Here is a 22202-nt window from a genome sequence, read left to right as displayed (position 1 = left end):
TTCTACTCTGTCACATGGGGTTACTATGAGTCGAAATAGACTCCACGGACAAGGTGTAAATTCACAGACAATAGGCATCTAGGTTTAATGCACGATGTGGATTGAAATGGGCAAAATACTTTCCCTACTTTCTCAAGGGGGGTGTTTTCAGAATGACGACAGTATCCGAAATCAGCCAAGCAAAAAAAAAAAAAAAAAAGATATACAGGTTGCATTGTTTTGTTGCAATAGAAAATAAAAACCTATCCAACCTTGCCTAAAAAAGCTGTGCTCTGTGCCCAAACCCATTATATCTATTGATCAGGAAAAGTTTTCTGGAAAGTTGATACCTGTTACTGTTGCTGTCAAATCAATTCTGACTCATGTGACCCTATAGGAAGAGCACAACTGCCCCATAGAGTTTCCTAGGCTGTAATCTTTACGGAAACAGACAGCCACATCTTTATTCTGCAGAGCGGCTAGTAGGTTCAAACCACTGACCTCTCGGTTAGCAGCTGAGCACTTAACAACTGCATCACCACCTGGTCTTAAATGTCTACTCTAAAATGACTAATGGCAGTTTGCCATAGAAAAATAAACAAAGTATATTCAAGACAAAAGGAAGAGTTTGGGAAAAGCTGGAAGAACTTGGAAAACTGCAAGTAATTTAATATGGGGCAGATTAAAGGTGGAATCCCCAGGTGGTTCAAATGGTTACCTCTCTAGGCTGCTAACTGAAAGGTGCCCAGAGGCCCTCAGAAGAAAGGTCTGGCCTTTGGGGAGTGTGGCTACTGTGCTCTGTAAAATCAATGCAGTTCAACGTAATGTTTTGTTCAAAAAAATTAAATTAATTTCCTTTTCCTAATTTTTAGAAGGTTATATATATAAAGCTCATTCCATAGGATATCAAAAAAACTGACTGATACGTAAAAAAATCCAAATAAATTATTTATAACAACAATGAAACAGGTTATTTTAAGGAATTAAATCTCACACCTTTTATTTTTCTTTTGAACAGAATGTGTATACAAGAATTGTGCATAGAGATACGGTTTAGTTATTATTATATAAAAATGACACATAGAAACAAAGATAATAGAATGCTACATTTTTTTCAAAAGATAAATTTGATTTATTTTAATACTGAGCTAGCACTTAAAGGAAACCATTACATATGGATGATTTGAGATTTCAACTGAAAAACCCAAATTCTGTCTATAATTTTTGGACTTACTTAAAGCCTTCACTAACCAAATTATTTTTACATTTATTGACAATTATTAATGAAAATGGAAATTTATGAGTTAAGATTTTTCTTCTTTGATTAGTTCTTAGGAATTTATTTCAAAATGATCATAACATTAGAATGTATACTTAGACATAATGATCAGTCACACCAGTATAAAAAAATGTTTGATTTAGCCAAATCAGCATAAACAGCCATCCTGAAGGTTATGGGAAAATAAATTGTGTGATTGTCTAAATAATTTTTCAATGCTTACCTTAATGTCATATACAGAATGAGGCTATTGAAATATTGATTTATATAAGCAGTATTTCTAAGAATTAGCTAACGTAGTAAAATAAAAATGTTGAAATGATGTTTCTAAAATTCTGAGGTCCACAGAGGGTAAGTAAACATAAATTATTAAAGAGAAAAGAAAATGTTTTTGGTTTTCAAAAATAGATTTAAAGATGCAAATGCGTCAAAGAACATCAGCAGATGTTCTACTCATCTATGCATGATAGTATTTTTAAAATAGCACTTTTCTGCTCTTCATTTTACCAATAAAAGTTCATAATGGTTTCAAAATATTAAAGTGAATGTAGCTTCATTCTGCATAGGGTCTAAAATTTAACCCCTAAAAACTGTCGAGTTTTATGAGAAAAAAAGGGGGGGCTGTTTATATACAAAAAGACTAAATCAATAAAGTACCAGAAGACTTAAAAATGTTAAAGTGGCTACTTCATGTCCAGAGCTATCATTTTACAAATATTTCATGTCCAGAGCTATCAATTTATATACAGTGTCACGTACAATCTGAAATAGAGACTTCTCTATAAATATACCTCTTCATACTTATAGAAATGAAGAAGGTATAGCACCAGAAATGTAGATTCTGAAAGAGGTCGCAAACTTTTCAAGAACAGAATACAAAGACATTTGTAAAAAAGACTAAATGTATTAAAACCAAAAGAAAAATTTTAATGATGTTAATATTTTTGAGGTTCATAAACATTCTTCAAAACACTTTGGTACAGAGGAAAAAAGGACTCATTAAGAATAATATTAAATGGCAAATTTTTTTTTAGATATTCATTAATGTAGGAAATTATGATTTTCATACTGTGAGCTGTTACTTTTTTCAAATGGAAATTTATTAGACTAGAATTTTTCAAATAAAAAACTTCACTTACTCTTTAACTTGAAACTGTTAACCAGTTTTCTCTTAAAATCTTATTTATCTGCAGAGAAGTATTTACCCCTGCATATTAGAGTTTCTGGTTTTTGCTTCCTTCATTAATTAAATTCCTCCATTAAACTAACTGCAATGAACTTCTCTTTTTTCAGGCTTCAGTAAGAGGAGAAACCATCACATGTCCTGAATGCTGGCTACAATTAAGCATATTGAGATCAAATTTAAAACCATGATGGTGATACAGAGTCCTTTTTGTGATTGTTTTATAATGAATGGTACAAGACAATGAACAGCCACAGTTCTAAGCTTTACCCTTGGTTGGAAAAATAAAAAATTGTTTGGTTTATTATAATCACAATAATTGTTTTTAATTGTAAAAGAGTGACATTTACCTTTTCCAATTGAGCGTTTTTTTTGGATTTGTATAAAAATTCTCCCACTGCCACAAAAACCGAGAGCACCAAGCCGGCTGCTAGAACAATGAAGATGCCACCAATATTTTGAACCCCCAGGGCACTGGCCTCTTTGCTCTCCTCCTCTGGACAACCATTGCCCCGCCACCACTTCTCCTTCATCATGTGCAGCTTGCCTTCCTCTTGAAGCTGAAGAATCGCTATGGTGATTTTATCTCGATAAGGAGAACCTAAGAAAGGATAGAGTGTGTTATAAACTACTTCAAGAAACTCAGAATTTCATAATTAAAGGTTAGCATGTAAAATGTGAGGAAAGGGCAGAGACTTTTCCAAATGCTCCAAAGTGTGCCAATATTTATTTTCAGTAGAAAAAGCCAACTGGAAAAAGATAGAAAGTAGAAGTTTAACAAGATAAATAAAGCAATGGCCTTTCTAGATTTTGAAGGGTAAAATGAATTTTGTTTCTAAGAAAGAAATGTCTCCTTTTAAAAGGTATCTCAGATCAGAGCATTGGAAAATAACTAAAACAGTAAGTAAGAATCCACAAATGTAAATGGATAGACTATAAGGATGTATAGTTAATGTCAGGGAATCATTCTACAGTGAAACCAGAGCTTTGATCAAATGGTTAACCTCTATTTTTAGGAAAGTTGTGGAAAAATTCTGTTTCCCAAGATTAAATGCAATTATTTAGGACAACCATGATTAAACAAACTATATTCAGGATACATAATGCTCTGCAAATAATAAGCAGTCACTCATATTTTGTACTTGATATGAATAATAAACACAGGTCTGTACAGACTTGAATTATTTAAAAATGGCAAATTAACTCATAAATCCAGGATCCTATGGCCTGACATCATAAGATGTTTTTGGTTGTTTATTTGTTTACCATTCTATGCCTTGGGGAGAAATGTTCTTTTCACTGTAGGCAACAACATGAATGAAATTTAGGATTTATTCTGAGGGAGTAGATACTCATCTGCATTATGTATTACATAATAAGTAGTATCTTTTCTCATTGGTTTTCCAGAAGCATTTAAAAAATAAAAATTGAACTACATACACCTTTCAACATCTGTCCCAGGGAATTGGTCGTATTGCTTTCTCCCACCCAGAAACAGCCTCTGAAGTTTAATCTTCTTTCCTAAAACACACATACTTCAGCTACCATCTTTCTTCACAAATTTATCCGTGAGTGTTTTTCTGCTTATAGGAAAACACTAAATATTTCAGCTTTCATTTGATGTGGTCTATAATTTTTTTTTCTACTTTAGTGTGCCTACATCTATACCTAAAACTTAATTTTTGCTAAGAAAACCAAAACCAAACCCGTTGCTATCGAGTCAATTCTGACTCATAGTGACCCTATAGGACAGAGTAGAAATGTTCCATAGGGTTTTCAAGGAGCGGCTGGTGGATTTGAACTGCCAACCTTTTGGTTATCAGCTGTAGTGCCCTGTAGCTCTTAATCACTGTGCCACCTGGTCAGAAAACATTTCTGCCTTATAGGGAAAACACTATGTATCTTGTTTTTATTCGATTAATATAGCAACACTAATTTAATGTTACTTTTTTAGCAAAAATAGTAGGCAAGCTAAAAGTAGAAAGATAAGTAGAATCATAAGAGGCAAGAATCCCATTGAAAAGTTGGAGCTCTACCAAACCAAGCTGGAATGCTGTTTCTTTAATATACTCCTTTGTCTACTCATATGTAGAAATAAATGGCTTCTGTACAACATTTTTCAGTGTTGTTTCTGAAAAAGCTGTTCTATATTTTTAGTGTTGTTTCCTATAATTTGAACTCAAGTATTTGACTTTCACTGTACAATAATTTTCAAATATACTAAAAAAAATTCTGCTTCTCAGTTTCTTTCCTATTGTCTCTTCCAAGTACTACTGTGAAGCCAATGATCTGTTTAAATTCTGCCCCTCAATCATTTCGCGTATCAGTGGATTAGCCCAGTCTATACTGTCTACCTTGAACCCTCATTGGACACTCAGATTAGGTCACCTTACCTTATTAAATGTGGCCTACATTCCTAAATAGATGCAAGCTCCTGAAATAAGGATTAAGGATATCCATCTATCTCTATCATCTACTTATATTTCCGAATCCTTAAGCACTTCTCACATAAATATAAAAAAAAATAACCATTACTCACAGCAACCCTATAGAACAGAGTAGAACTACCCTATAGAATTTCTAAGGATGTAATCGTTACAGAAGCAGACTGCCACATCTTTCTCCCACAGAGGAGCTGTTGGTTCAAACCGCCATCCTTTAGGTTAACAGCCAAGCGCTTAACCATTGCACCACCAGGGCTCTAGTCTCAAACAAAGGGCTTTTAATATATGTTTGGATAATCTGGGGAGCTTAAAACCTGACTGAGAACATTCTTAATATAATATAAACGCATAACCTGTTGCTTTTGGTCTCTTAGACAAGTAATAAAATACCATAAATAAATCCATCTAAATTGGCTACCCAGTTTTCATTGATTGACTATATGTAACCTAGTACCAGCTGCAAGGTCACTTTTACATTGTATAGTTAATCCGATTAACCATGCATTTTCCCTGCAAATAAGATTTTATTGATAAATAAACACCATTTAAATAGTAAATTGTAGTTTATCAAAAATGTTTTTCAATTAGAAATGTCATATCTGAATCAAATTTTGTGCTGATATAAGAATAAAAGTACAATTATAAACAAGACTTTATGGGGTGGTTACTTGAAAACCAGACTTTCAAACATAGAAAATTTGGGAGCCAGTCGAGTAATATTTTGTGCTAGTCCATTTCTCATCCTGAACAATATTGAAAGAATATTATTTTGTATGGCCAGCTTACCATATCAACTAAACTGTAACTCAGGAAAAGAGGGTGAGAATGGTTGCACAGCTCAAAGAAGGTAATCAATGTCATTCAATTGTACATGTAGAAGTTGTTGAATTGGTGTATGTTTTGCTGAGTATATTCTCAACAATAAAAATAAAATAAATTATTTAAAAAGAACAATATTTTCCCCAACATTCTCAAGATGAAAACAAACAAAAGCAACCCACGCTTCATCAAATGATAGACACTCTTGATTTCTTGCCAGCTGATCTTGCTGTTTCCAAACATTAGTATGAATATAAGAATTTTCCATTGATAGCAAACCTTGATGCACATATTTATTTTTCCCAAACATAGTAACGTGCTATTGGTATTTGTTTAAATAAAACTCAGAAACTTAATATACCTCATTTTAAGGTTTTTAAATAACATAGGGAATAGAATCAATGATAGTAAAATACTGTTGTTTTACTTTTTTATTCTTTCACTGATTAGTTAAATATATTGAAAAAGGAACAATAATTCAACAATGAATTTTTCCTTCATTGGTACATTATTTGATGCTTCTTGTGGAGCATTTCTATATAGATGCTAGTTGAAATCAAATGTGAACTGAAATTTCAATTAGTTGAAATTGTCAAGGACACATAGAGATCAAAGAACAAAAGTATCTTTTATCCTCCTTGTGACATTAACAGTCATGCACTTAGCTCTAATGAAGTGAACAGTCGTTAGATAGATAGGGCTTAAGTTTCTCCCAAATCCCACCTAAAGTTTCCATCTATATGTTGGCAAGCAAAGAACTATGATAGCATTGAGTAGCAACTGAGAGAAGCCAGGGCTGCACACTGTAAAGTTGCCTCTGAGAAAGATGTGCATTTTAGCAAGAGAACTCGAAGTTTTATTAGAAAACAACTTCGGAATTGGTAAATGCATCTGTTATACGATATACATACTACAACAAGAAACTAAATCCTCAAGTACCTAAGGGGGCAGACAAACAAATATAAATGAATAAAGCAAGCTAGACAAAAATATTTGGAAATCTGCAATATCCAGTCTAAATCACACCAGTTTTCATAATACCCTATGGGAATTTTAACCCAGGGTAACCAGATAAAATTTCATTTTTAATGAGATCACATGAAATACCTAAAATCTTAAAAACTTGCAAATAAACCATTAAAAAATTTAAAAAAAGCAAAGAACAAACAGGCAAAAAACATCATGCAAGGTAAAACAAACACTTCTGAAAGGTGGATTTGGCCCTTGGACCTTTAATTTTTGACTTACAATTGTTGGTTCTTTTCTATTCTTGCTCTCAATGGGAATTTCATGGATTATTTAAGCATATTTTCATATTGACAATAAGAGATTGTTATGGTTTAAAATGCTATTTTTACAATTTGCCAGCAGATGTGATTTACCAGGTTAAAAAAATTCTTATTATTACTAAAAAGAAAACAAACAAAACACATGTTTATAGCTTAGAGAAACTCCTTAATATGACAGATTCATAAGACCTGGACCACCATCTTCTGTCAGTTTTTTGTACTGTGGTGGTTTGTCTGTTGCTGTGATGCTGGAAGCTGTGCCATCAGTATTTAAAATACCAGCAGGGTCATCCAAGGTAGACAGGTTTCAGTGGAGTTTCCAGACTAAGAAAGACTAGGAAGAAGGACCTGGCTATCTACTTCTAAAAAAATTGGCCAGTGAAAACCTTATGAATAGCAGCAGAACACTGTCTGATATACTACAGCAACATGAGCCCCACAGATTGGAAGACGCTCAAAATATGGCTGGGGAAGAGCTGCCTCCTTGAAGTAGAGTTGACCTTAATGACGTGAATGGAGTCAAGATTTCAAGACCTTCATTTCCTAATGTAGCACAACTCCAAATGAAAAGAAACAGCTGAAAAATTCATTAATAATTAGAACATGGAACATATAAAGTATGAACTTAGGAATACTGGAAGTTGGCAAAAATGAAATGGAACGCATAAAGATCAATATCTCAGGCATTAGTGAGCTGAAATGGACTGGTATGGGCTATTTTGAATCGGAAAATCATAGGGTCTACTATGCCGTGAATGACAAATTGAAGAGGAATCGTGTCATGGTCATCATCAAAAAGAACATTTCAAGATCTTTTCTGAAGAACAACACTGTCAGTGATAGGATAATATCCCTATGCCTACAAGGAAAACCAGTTAATTCAAATTTACAAACCAACCACTAAGGCCAAAGATGAATTGAAGACTTTTACAAACTTCTGCAGTCTGAAATTGATCAAACATGCAATCAAGATGCATTGATATTTACTGGCTACTGGAATGCAAAAGTCCGAAACAAAAAGGATTGGTAGTTGGAAAATATGGCCTTAGTAATAGAAACGATGCCGGAGATTGCACGATAGAATTTTGCAAGACTAATCACTTCTTCATTACAAATACCTTTTTTCAACACCATAAATGGTGACTATACACATGGATCTCGCCAGATGGAATACACAGGAATCAAATCGACTACCTCTGTGGAAAAAGACAATGGAGAAGCTCGATATCATCCGTCAGAACAAGGCCAGGAGCCTACTGCAAAACAGACCATTAATAGCTCATACCAAAAACCCATTGCCGTCAAGTTGATTTGGACTAATAGCTCATATGCAGGTTCATATTGATGCTGAAGAAAATTAAAACGAGTCTATAAGAGCCATAGTACAACTCTGTGAATATCCCACCTGAATTTAGAGGCCTTCTCAAGAATAGATTTGATGCATTGAACACTAATGACAAAAGACCAGAAGAGTTGTGGGATGACCTCAAGGAAATCATATATGAAGAAAACAAAAGTCCATTAAAAAAACAGAAAAGAAACAAAAGACCAAAATGGATGTCAGGAGAGACTCTGAAACTTGCTCTTGAACTGAGAGTAGCTAAAGTGAATGGAAGAAATGATGACGTAAAAAGGCTGAACAGAAGATTTCTAAGGGCAGCTTCAGAAGACAAATTATTATAATGAAATGTGCAAAGACCTGGAGTTAGAAAACCAAAAGGGAAGAACATACTTGGCATTTCTCAAGCTGAAAGAACTGAAGAAAAAATTCAAGCCTCGTGTAATATTGAAGGATTCTATGGGCAAGATACTGAACGACACAGGAAGCATAAAAAGAAGATGGAAGGAATACATAGTGTCACTGTACCAAAAATAACTGGTGGACATTCAACCATTTCAGGAGGTAGCATATGATCAAGAACTGATGGTATTGACAGAAAAATTCCAAGCTACACTGAAGGCATTGGCAAAAAAAAAGGCTCCAGGAATTGACAGAATACCAATTGAGATGTTTCAACAAATGGATGCAATGCTGGAAGCGCTCACTCTCTATGTCAGGAAATTTGGAAGACAGCTACCTGGCCAAGTGACTAGAAGAGATTCATGTTTGTGCCAATTCCAAAGAAAGACGATTGAACAGAATGTGAAAATTATTGAACAATATCATTAATATCACATGTAAGTGAAGTTTTACTACAGATAATCCAAAAGCAGTTGCAGCAGTACTTCAACAGGGAACTGCCAGAAATTCAAGCCAGATTCAGAAGAGGAATGAGGGATATCATTGCTAATGTCAGATTGATCTTGGCTGAAAGCAGAGAATATCAGAAAGATTTTTATCTGTGTTTTATTGACTATGCAAAGGCATTCGACTATGTGGATTATAACAAGTTATGGATAACATTGTGAAGAATGGGAATTCCAGAACACTTAGTTGTCCTCATGCAGAACCTGTACATAGACCAAGAGGCAGTCATTTGAACAGAACAAGGGAATACTGCATGTTTTAAAATCAGGAAAGTTGAGCAACAGTGCTGTATCCTTTCACTATGCTTATTCAATCTGTATGCTGAGCAAATAATCCAGAAGCTGGACTAAACGAAGAACTCAGCATCAGTATTGGAGAAAGACTCGTTAACAACCTGCGATATGCAGATGACACAATCTTGCTTGCTGAAAAAGAAGAGGACTTGAAGCACTTACTGATGAATATCAAAGACTAGAGCCTTCAGTGTGGATTACACCTCAACATAAAGAAAAGAAAAATCCTCACAACTGGACCAATAAGCAACATCATGATAAACAGAGAAAATATTGACATTGTCAAGGATTTAATTTTACTTTGATCTACAATCAACAGCCATGGAAGCAGCAGTCAAGAAATCAAACAATGCATTGCATTGGGCAAATCTGCTGAAAATACTTCTCAAAAGTGTTAAAAAGCAAAGATGTCACTTTGAGGACTAAGGTGTGCCTGACTCAAACCTTGATGTTTTCAATTGCCTCATATGCATGTGAAAGCTGGACAATGAAAAAAAGACCAAAGAAGAATTGATGCTTTTGAATGATGGTGTTGGTGAAGAATATTGACTATACCATGGTCTGCCAGAACAATGAAGAAATCTGTCTTGGAAGAATAACAGCCAGAACGCTCCTTAGAAGGGAAAATGGCAAGACTTTGTCTCACATACTTTGGACATGATTATCAGTAGAGACCAGTCCTTGAAAAAGGACTTCGTGCTTGGTAAAGTAGAAGGTCAGTGAAAAAGAGAAAGACCCTCAACAAGATGGACTGACACAGTGGTTGCCATGATCAGCTCAAATATAGCAGCGATTTCGAGGATGGCACTGGACTCAGCAGTGTTTCATTCTGTTGTACATAGGGTCACTCTGAGTTGGAGCCAACTCAAAGATACCTAACAGTAACAACATCAGACCTGGAAGTCAATATGAGCTCAAATAGGAGGTACAGAGTGAAGTTTCATGTGTTAAATAATGACAACATATCTATAAATATATTTATAAATAAAAAATTGACTTCAAAACAATCTCTCTGAATTATTGATTAAAAGTTTCTTATCAAAATTAACTGTGATTATTATACACAACAAATACAAATCTCATAAAGTATTTCAGAGCTAACTTGCTAGTTTTATTCAATTGAGCTGATGTTTCCTTCCTTCTTTCTTCCTTTCTGCCTCCCTCCCTTTCTTCTTTCTGTCTCTCCCTTTCTCTGTACTCTTCCATCCCTTTGCCTTTCTTTTACTCTTTCTCATGCTTTCTTTTTGACTCTTTCCTCTCTGTTTTGTTTCCTTTGTTTTCATTCCCTTCCCTTTCCTCCCCTTCCTTCCCATTTTCTCTCCCCTCTCCCCTTCCCTTCCTCTTCCTGTTTCCCTTCTCTTTCCTCCCTTTCCTTTCACTTTTTCTCCTCCTCTTCCTTCTCCTCCTATTTCACCTTTTCTTACCTCTAAATCTATGTTTTTGTCTATATCTATGTCTATCTTTTTTATTATTTCTCTATCATCTCTTTCTCTCTCTCTCTCTCTGTTTTTCCAACGTCTTCCCTCCCTGCTTCTCTTCCTTTGTACCATTCTTTCTAAGCATCTTACTAGTAGAATAGTACGCACACACATGTAGTTATACCTTCTTGGTTTCAAAGTTTAACCTTATTAAACAATTTATTGACTTGTTCTTTGAACACTCTATACCAATTTACAATTCGAAGTATGTACCTACATTTCCCCTTATCCCTTTTGTTATTTTAATACATCTAGACAGTATAGAAATAAAGTAAGATAGTAAGCATTGCTTTTAATTCTTGGAGATGCCAATTGATTGATAAACAGTTTTTCTTTAAAGGCTTTACAGAAAGTTGTCCTATTCTTAACATTCTTTAGTGAGATATACTGAAATCATACTATCCATACTCTGATTATCAAAAGATTCTTCAGTTTCAAATCATGTATTGATCAACTAAAAAGTCAGAAAAAAAATCACTCTTGCTTTCCATAAATATCTCCTTCTAAAACTCATTGCATCAATATTCCTCGAATTGGGTTTTCCACACACACTGATCTTTTGGGAAAATTTAAGTCTTGTTTCACTTTTTTTAAGAAATTCTTTTGTCAAATAAGCTTAAAGAATATTCTATTAAAAAATCTCTTCTACAAATTCACATTATACATAACCAAAATAAAAGTTTTTATCTGTACAGTAAAGGACAAAAATGGAAAAAAAATAAAACTTGTTACTAATGATTAAATTTATTTTCAAGGGAAGAACTTTTTTCCTCATATCTATCTATCTATTTCCTTTTAACCTTGATTTGGGAAGTATTGCCTTACATAACAATCACTATTACTGTTATTACATCATTTCTCTCTGTCAAAAATATATTATTCCTTGTTGAACCTTTCTGCTTGCCCCTGATTACATATCATCCTTCCTGTCTTTGAATTTACACATTACTACACCACAGATCATCAAGTTACATTTTCATATACTCTCCTTTCCATCTATCATTCCACATACTTCATGAAACATCATGTCATAAGAATGCAGATCACACTACCCATCTTAAAACATGTCTCCACATCTCGCTTTCAAATCCCTTTGCAAGATACATTTGGGAGTGAGATTTACTGAAATATACTTATATACCAAAATTTATATTTTGAGGGGATTTTGGAGGGAGAAAGGTGTACAGATTTTGTTATTCTTGGTAGCGTCCAAATTCTTTAATCATTTTGTTTAAATTCCTGAATGGGTATTGTTTTTTGTAATGACAAATCCTCTGTGTCAACTTCCCAAGGGTTTTTAGTTTTCTTCATTTTATGTTTTTTAGTTATTCATATCATCCTGATTATATTGTATGCTATGCATGATGTAGAATTAGATAAGAGCCTGGAACGAGTAACTCCCTTTGAGTCACAGCAGGTATTTCTATAATATAGACCACTAATAATTTTAGAGCACCTCTGGTTTTTCATTACTCTAAGGTATTATGCATTTTCTGAAATATACTCATTTATATTTCTTGTAAGTATGTGACTATTCCATAATCTCTAAACATGACATTCCAGGGACTTACCTCAAAGAACTTAAAAAATGCCTTGATCATTCATCTTCTTTGAGAGAGTTTAGTCTGATAAATGTTTTCAAAACATATAACACACTTGACTCCCTTTGAATGTTGGCTAAAAACCAAGCTACTTGTCAGTGGAAAAACAATCATCCGTTATTCACCTTATTTCATCCAGCATCTAGCACAGTGCCCATCACATAGTAATCATTTAACAAATGCCTTTTTGAATGAAGTACTGAATTTAAGCAACAATCAATCATAGTACAGCCACAAACTGTGAAAATAGAACTTTAGATAATGGACATCTCAATTTCTTATTAAATTGAATAGAATAAATAAAGTCCATAAATAGATTTATTTCACACTTCTAATATTGACCACCTAGAATTAGTTGGGGTGACAAGTTTATAAATTGTTATGTACGTTCTTGCACTTACATCAACAGTCATTGGTCTTCCTTGGTGCAGTGCCTTGATAAGTAAAAGAAGATCTGTTGCAAAATGGCCTGAAGGTATATGCTGTAACCATTAACTTTCATTCTTAGATGATAGTGCTGCTGGCAATGTTAAAGTTTATGAAATGACTCCCTGCTTCCCGTGTTGCGATGAAATGCTAGGTGCCATAAATGTATGACCAATTTTGGATGCTTTTAGAGCTCTCTCTCTTCTTAACATTCTTTCCATGATAAAATTTTCCAAGAAATTTAGAATCAAGACCGTATTCTCTTAGAACTTCTTCCTTAGAGGTAGCAGGGTTTTATGATCTCTTAGGACTCTTTCTCATATTTGTATTTAAGTGCAAACATAGATTTTACATTTCATAATTTAATTTTGTATCTCTATATTTCCAGTTTGATGTTTATTCAGTCAGTAATGCTATTATACAGTGTCTTAGCATCTGTGTGTATCAGTTTGGCTGGGTCATGATTTCCAGTATTGTATGATTGTGTACCATTTTGTAATCTGATGTGATTTCCTTACGTGTTGTAAACTCTATCACCATGATGTAAAAAGATGGATTAGTGGCAGTTATACTGATGAAGTATATAAGATTGAATAGTGCCTTAAGCCAATCTCTTTTGAAATATAAAAGAGAGAAGCGAGCAGAGACACATGGGAACCTCATACCGCTAAGAAAGCAGTGCCAGGAGCAGAGGGCGTCCTTTGGACCTGAGGTTCCTGCTCTGAGATGTTCCCAGACCAAGGGAAGACTGATGCATCACAGGGATCTTCCTCCAGAGCCAACAGAGAGAGAAAGCCTTTTCCTGGAGTTCATGCCCTGAATTGTATTTGTAGTCTACTGGACTGCGAGAGAATAAACTTCTCTTTGTAAAGCCATCCACTTGTGGTATTTCTGTTATAGCAGCACTAGATGACTAAGACAGCATCTTTGTTCTTTTTCTCTATAGAATTTGTCACAATTTGTAAATAAAAAAATGATTTCTGTGATTATTTAATTAAGGCTCATTTACCCCAATAGACTGTTATGTATTTAATTGTGTCCCCTCAAAATATATGTTGAAGTCTTTACACCTGTACCTGTGAATGTGGTCCTGTTTGGAAATTGAGCTTTTCTTTCATTATGTTAATGAGATCATGCCCCTGTGGTGTGCATCCTAAACCCTTCTGAGAGGCGTCTTATAAAAAGGGCAGAATAGACACAGGGGGGAAAGGCACTACTTGACTGCAGAAGCAGATCATCTATAAGCAGCAACGTAATGCCATGGATCAGGGGCAATCACCAGAAATTAGGAAAGAGGGCCACAGAAGGAATTGACACAGTCAAGACTTTGATTTGGACGTTTGGCCTCCAAACTGTGAGAAAATAGAAATTTCTGTTCTTTAAAGCCATTTAGTTTGTGGTATTTTGTCACGGCACCAGCAAACTAAGATAGGCTATAAATTCTATGAGGACAGGAGTAATGACTGTTTTGTTAGTATAATATATGGCACACAGTAGGCACAAAATCATTATTTGTTGATAATCGCCCTTACATGCTTGCAACTATATCTTCAGTCATTTTATTGACCCGAAAGTAACTATATCTAATAATTCTAATACCTTACTTTCAAGTGAAGCATTTACTCTATATAGCAATGAAACACTTCATGGACCCATATCATGGAGTCCCTGGGTAGGGCAAATAGTTAAGCACGGGACTACTAACAGAAAAGTGGTGGTTTGAACCCATCCAGAGGCACCATGGAAGACAAGCCAGGTGATCTGCTTCTGAAAGGTCACAGCCTTGAAAACCCTATGGAGCAATTCTACTCTATACACATGGGGTCACCATGAGTCAAAATTGACTTGATGGCAACTGACAATAACAACAATGGACCCATATCAGACTTTCTTTAAGATAGCAGCTAAAACCATTGTGGTATTACTGTCACCACTCCTTGTATTTTCTTTTGAAGCTACTGGAGTATAAGGATTTCATGAGCGAAAATAATCGAGTCATCTTATCTTGAAAATAAATTTATAAATCTAAACATTTTAATCTCAGAATGGTACGTGTCACATAAAAGCGAGCCATCCTCCATGATACCTGAGAATATTTTCACGTGGTAAACGTATTAACATCAGTTGCTGCTTACAATTTTGTAGTGGTGCTCTAAAGCTATAGGATAAAATCTTAATTGCTAAATATATCCTACAATCCCTTTCTCCGTGCTATCCCAGACTACCTTTCTGATTGTATTATCTTTTCCTTACACCTAACTTGCCAGCAGTAAAAATTAGTTGCATTTCCCACTGCCTGGAGTGCCATCTGATTTTCTGTTTGAACTTCCTCTTATTCTGATACTCTGCTTACCCTTCCCTATCTTTACGTGACTTCTCCTTGGCTGCCACAGGAATACACAGGATCCTTCCTCTTCAGTGCTACAGCATGTTGAAGATTCTCTAATACAGCACTTAACACATCCTATTCTCATGATTTTCAATATTTTTCTGCTGAATTGTGGTATAAGAGCCCTGAGGGCAAGCCCCATGTCTGAGTCTTTTTTTTTTAATTCCTACAGCCTCACCATAAATTATTAAATACACAAATATTACTAAGTACAGGCATTAGATTCTAAGCATACAATGGCACTAGATTCTAACAAAAGAGTAATGAATAACATAAATCGGAACCCTGCTCTCCTAGAGCTTTCACTACAACAGAAAACACATATATTGAATACAATGTTACAAATATGAGAAGGATTATAATAAAGAACAAAATGTTAATAGTCCTCAGAGTAGACACTTATCAACACTTGCGTTATTTTAAAAATAGGGGTAAAAACAATTACTTTTCCTTTGCTCTGACTACCTTGTACCTAAGTTTCCTCTATTCTCTTTCTATATACATTTCTGGTTTAGAAAGGCATGTGTGTGAAAGGAAAATGATAATAACAGCATCCTCAAACCCACTTTGTTCATTTCTCCTAGAAATAGAGGAAAGAAACGAGTACAATATAAGGGATCAGAATCATAGTGGAATGGAGCCAAATATAAATGCCACTGTTACTGTAGAAAGTAGAGTAGGAAAAGGAAGAATTTCATTTCTATAAACATTGCACATCAAAGAGATTAAAAAAACAATGAGGTGAAGACTGTGGATCTTGGGAGCAAATATATAGTTATCAAATGGGTGGCCACCAAAAATATTGTAATTAATTTCAAAGTACCAATATTTGAAATCAATATTTGGCTTAATTTGGATAGAGGTTGTGCTTTTTCCTCTATACCAATTGCCTTTGAGTTGATTCCAGTGCATAGCGGCCCTATAACAGATCTCAAAATACAATGTCTGTATGACCTCCATATAAAGGTAATGTAAATGCATTGTACTTGAAGGGATATTTGCAGAAGCTTCATGAGAATATTCAAGCATCTAAGACTATGAAGGGAGGTGCTTATTTAAGGCACCTAATATATATTAATAAAAAAAAACTGAAATTATAAATTGTATGTTTTAGCCAGTTGCATGTAATTAATATTCTGAATATTTTCTAATATATGTAGAAAAGAAAAAGAAGGTCAAATGTTACTAGCACATGATGAAACAGTAAATTAGTTAGTTCCACTGGTTCTGACACATTTTATATGTATTAGTTAAAAGTGCTTGCTTGGGTGAACTAGATTTCTTGTCACATTTCTTCTCTGGGTACTTAATCATGAAATTCGGACACTAACTATAAAAACAAAAATAGTTTTATTCTAGAAACACTGCTTTCACTACAGTTTTGGCATCTGTATAGTAACCATCTGAATAGTGGTAGAAACGAAAATGTTAGGAATGCTTTCTTTACTAGGATGCTTTTTTTCCAAATCCAATATGAAACTTTATTGAATGAATTATAAAATTTGGACCTCTTAAAATAAAACCACCATTGTAGTTGTAATCCTCAAAATTATCAAGAACCTAGAAAATTGGAAATAGTGTAATTTTTCAAGCAAATAAACTACCCATCATTTGGGGGTAGAGCTCAAGTCCCGTTTGCAATCTGGCCTGATTGCTTTGGTCCTCACTGAATTCCATCTCTCTGAGCCCTGCATTACGCAACAGAACCCTTGTTTATGTTCAGTATTGTATCTTACCTATATTTGTGTTAAATCTGTCTCCCCACAATTATCTCCTTAGAAAAGGAATTGTGTATATTAGAATTTTATGTTTATTACTTTACAGAGTCAAGCACGTTGAAGGGTGATAACATTTCTGTATATTAACCAAATGTGCAGGAAATGAACATGTCTTTAGAGATGATGCTTCTAATACATTGTGGGCCCTGTTTACTAAACCCTCAAGAGATATTTGAAGAAGGAACAATGACATTTTACTTGTTTAATATCTTAAGATAGGAATGGTCTCATCTTTGCAAAGTAGATATTAGTTTCCTTCTTCCCCCAAAATGATGATTATCTAGCTACAATATACTGATCAGCTAATGGTAAAATCTCAATTACATTCTGTAGCAGTGGGTTTCTAACTGGTTAGCAATGGGCCATATCCCTACCCTGATTTCTTCACAGCATCCTCAATATTTCTGGATATGTAAAGAACACATATTAAAAAATAGGCTACAAACACTTCAAAGGCCACTAATATATCATTTCAATTATTAGAGAATATTTCAAGACAGAGCTTTAGAATTCTTTATTGTATAACTACTTTGAGCCAGACACTATAAACACAGTAGGTTTAATCCTAACCACAATCCAGTTATGTAGACATGATTATATCCATTAAAAGATGAGGATACTGAGTCCCAGGGTGGCTCAGGAACTTGACCTAGGGCATCTATGACACCTAGGTGGAACTAGGAATTATACACAAGTCATCTAACTAAAAGGGCCACATGCTCTGTATAGTATGTTAAGAATATGCCTATCACACAAGAACCCATAGGGAATGTAAGGCATTATTCTTTGGCATTTAGTGCTTATGAATTTTACCCCTATATTTTGGCTTATTTTTTCTAAAAAAAAATTGATTCATTGATTTTACTAAGCCCTGCTAACCCAAAGATGACTGGCTGCAACAGTTACTCTATGACAAACTAATCTAAAATACATTTTGAATCCATGGTCTTGGACTGATAAGCACAAAACACTAATTAAATTAAGTGATGCAAGGTTTTTGTATAATATTCATCAGAACTAACTGTTTTCATGAGAAGTATGCATTTGTGTATTGTTTGGGTACCATTTGGTCAGCATTTACAATATTAATGAAGGCTGCTCACACTGGTGCTCACAATTCATCAGATTCCTTCTGGAAGCTTCCTGGAGTCTAACAGGTAGAGCCTGTTGATGATACCTGCAGAGCAGGCACAGCTTACTGAGACTCTCATCTGTTTTCAGTGACATGAAAGCTTTACGTTAACAAGATGTCGGGAATGTACAGCATCTACAGGTGTGATTTGACTTTTTTTGTTTAATTCATGCTCTGAAAATTATTAGATCTAGACTTAGTCTTGCAAAATTACTCCACAAACATTAAAATGATGCTGCCTTTGCAATGAAAAATAGAATGCGTTTTAATGCAAGGTTTGACCTGCAGAAAGATGAATAATTTGCATCAATTTTGTGCATTATGTTCAACTAATGAAGACAAATGTATTCATTCATTTCAGTAAAGCTGAAGAACTGAAGGCTGGTGATTTTATGCATCTATAATGATGAATATTACAGTACTTATTATATAATGAATTGGGAATGCTAGAAACGGATAGTGAACAAAAAAGGAAAAATTATGCTTCTCATACTGACTTCTATTTTTATAAACACTTGCATCTGCCTTAAACAAACAACATGCCTCCCCTAGTAGTGATTCTACATCTTCTACTTCATCAATAAAGAGAAATAAAGAAGCCAAGAGATTCAGTGCATTTAAAATTAGAAAGTAGAAGTGAAAGAAAGAAATTTCACATTGTTCACATATCAAAGTGCTACATACAACAAAAAAGTCCATGATACAACCCAAGGTAACAATTTTACTTTAGCTTGATTATGTGTAAGGGCATTATAATGAGATAAGTTATATGAAAGTCATTAATAGCACAACTGCTATTTTGTATACATTAATATAAAATATGTTTTAAAACATTAGTTTGTAAAAGTACCCTAATATTCATAACTAAATTAGTAAATATGATAGAAATAAACTATAACATTTTTTGCATGTGGTAAAATTGTCTGTAAATTAATCTTAATATTAAATGACATTGTACATATGTTCATTTCATCTTTATCTTTTTCTTTACAGTCTTCATGTATAGCATATATTTCAGTAATTCTATGACTAAGATAAGACTAATCTGAGTTTTCCTCACAGAAATAATTATTCACTGACTGTTTGAAACTTACTATCTATTTAATTCCAAAAGTAAAATGAGAACAACTGAGATTACATAAAAATCTAGCATCATCAACAATGTGGACAGACATGAGTATAATTCCCTCCAACTACTTCTCAGCTGCCACATACATCACCTCTGTTATTAAAATTGTGAGGAAAGTAACGAATGAAGGAACTATGCCACGAGCTCACTGCTAAAAATAGCAATAATTTTCATCAGACCTTCTAGTCAGTGTACAGTATTTCTACCAAATTGAACACAGCAAAGCAAAATAACACCAAGTGGCCCTAATGGGTTTTCTCTTGACTGCTGCTTTCCTACTAGGTTGTGGACTGCTGAGTCTGCCTCGTCCTTAAAGTGCAATGTGCACTCAACATTAGAAAGAGAAACTAAGAAGGCTTTTAGCATGGACAGTCAGGAGGGAGGTAGTGCAGTCGAAAGCGCCATTAAGTAGAAATCCTCTCTGTTCAGATAAATAGATTGTCACCTGTGGTGCATTAAGAGGGAAGACTGCAACTACTCACACATTTTATATATTCCTTAATGAAAATTCCTCTAATTTTCTTGTTTTTTTTTTTTTTTACTCCACCCAGTTTTGTTTTCAGTATTTTTTGTTTGTTTATTTGTTTTGTTTTACTTTGTTTTAATATTCTTCTGAATGAATAAGAAGTTCAGTTAACTTATTATGGGTAAGAACACCTACAACTTCAACAATCTACCATACTGTAAATGCGACATTAAAATAACATTGCTGCAGTCAGGAAAACTAAGAGAGAGATTTAATGTCATTCCAAACTTAATTAAACTAGCTTATGCTTATTTAGCATTTACCTTTACATCATTGTTGATTGCTCCACTAAGGTATTATTTGTGTAAACAGAGCTTTCCTAATTAAATAGCTTATATCTGAGCCATTCAGCCATCTCACAGCACACTCTGGGCAGTAATCATCACACTCAGAGTGATGCATGGTGATAGGAGGGTCCTTGATGAATCACACGTGAGGAGGCATGGCAGGCAAAGAAGAAGATACATGGATTTTTTTAAAAAGGAAAACTATCATTTATTGAATTTGTTTTTGATTTCCCACTCCAAAAGACTCATAGTATTTTTGTTTTAATATTCTGCACCCAGCCACATGTGCCTGAATGACAATATCTGAAAACCTGAGCAAAGAAAAAACAAAGAAAAGACACTCCTCTCTTTGATCACGCTTAGAATATTAGTAAAGATAAAATTTTCATTACGTATTATAGCCCCTGCAGATATAAATTCAAAATCCTGGGGATTTCTGAAACTGATCTAAATTTTCCAGAACCTGAGCCCATATTGCTGTGCATTGAATATATTTATCTCATTAACTCCTCCTGAGAAGAGAGCAAGAACCTCAAATATATTTTTTACACCTAAATGCATTCTTCTTTTTTTTTTTTTGGTTTATAATTAAGAAAAAATTTTAAACTAACTAGGTAAATATAAATAATCTTCAATATGCATGTGCAAAGATGACATAAAAGGCAAATGTTTGTTGACTAGTTTAGAAATGCAGATTATGACGCTGGTTGACAGTCTATGGGAAGTCATAATCTCTTTCAAGCACTAGAGTTGCATGTCATTGGGTTTATTAATGACTAAATAAATATAAATAATTCATGAAGCCATATTCCTAGCAGAGTTATGAAATAGCAAATCATAAATTACTGCCTGAAACCTTTTTCTCTGAAGTAAAACATGTGAGTGAGTGAAGTGTGAAATACCTCTCTCTAGATCATACTTCTTTGATAAAAACCATTTTAATTTTATGCTATATTAAGAACAAAGAAAATGTCATTTTCTAAAGTTAAAAATTTTGTATTATCAAGGTAAACAGAAAACAGCAAGTTATCTGAACAAGAGAAACAAAAAGTATACTGCAATAACTGCAGGTGAGTGATTTGAAAAACCATTCCTTTGAACTTAAATTACTATGTTCAAATTTATCTCCTTTAGAATTATGTTACAAGGAAATTTATGTTAAATCCATTAAATACCTTATTTTAACAGTAATGACATATTTTAATAAATTCAAATTCAATATTATTGGCAATAAAAATAAAGAAGGAATGTGCTTCCTAGTCTGAAATATTGCCACGTCAAACTATAATCCTGATCTTTTGAGTTTTTATTAATATATACTAGCAATTTCACATTAAAAGTCCAGGAAGCTCCTTATGAAAGTTAGAAATGTATCATGTGCTTTTGCTTAAGTTTTAAAAATACTACATTATTATACTGCTTTAATTGACAATGAAGAAATGATTATACCTAGAAATATATAAACTCAACTTCTATAAATTTCTTATGCAAGTGACCTTGCTAATATCAGTGAGTATTTCCACAATAACTCTGCTTTCTTTAGAAGGGCAAAAGTTGATCTGATCAGCCAAGAGCTGAACAGACAAAGGCAGGGGGAAAAAATCTACATCCTAAGGCTTACAGTTTTAAATAGGTTTTGTGTCTCATCTTATCTATAAGATAAGCTTAAAATGAAATAGAAATTCCAAGTTCTGTGCCTAGTGTTTTCCTCAATTTAAAAACATTACATTAATAAATATAGTAAATATATCTATTAATATTTTGAATTGTTTTACATTTTCCTTAATAAAGTATGTCAACACCTTTTAGTAAACCGAGTCAAGAATAGGGAGGGATCAAAAATTGTACTGAGTCTCAGAACCATTTAGCGGCCAACACATGAAAAGATGCTCACACTCATTAGCCATTAAAAAAAAAACAGT

The 22202-nt window shown here is 33.9% G+C and overlaps 1 protein-coding gene across 5 annotated transcripts in view; it reads right to left on the bottom strand.

Annotated features, from left to right (window-relative positions):
• The window catches only part of GRIK2 (glutamate ionotropic receptor kainate type subunit 2), a 781170-nt gene that overhangs the window by 11228 nt on the left and 747740 nt on the right, over nucleotides 1–22202 (bottom strand). For all 5 annotated transcript variants that reach the window (XM_004372421.2, XM_023727604.1, XM_004372423.1 and 2 more), the window contains one exon: nucleotides 2792–3042. In XM_004372421.2, the coding sequence (XP_004372478.1) occupies nucleotides 2792–3042 (251 nt within the window). The remainder of the gene's footprint in view (nucleotides 1–2791; nucleotides 3043–22202) is intronic.

The sequence above is a fragment of the Trichechus manatus genome, unplaced genomic scaffold (assembly GCF_000243295.1).
Source record: "Trichechus manatus latirostris isolate Lorelei unplaced genomic scaffold, TriManLat1.0 scaffold00017, whole genome shotgun sequence".
Lineage (NCBI taxonomy): Eukaryota > Metazoa > Chordata > Mammalia > Sirenia > Trichechidae > Trichechus > Trichechus manatus.
The sequence above is the reverse complement of the archived record's forward strand: the minus strand, read 5'-3'. Positions and strand labels throughout refer to the sequence as shown.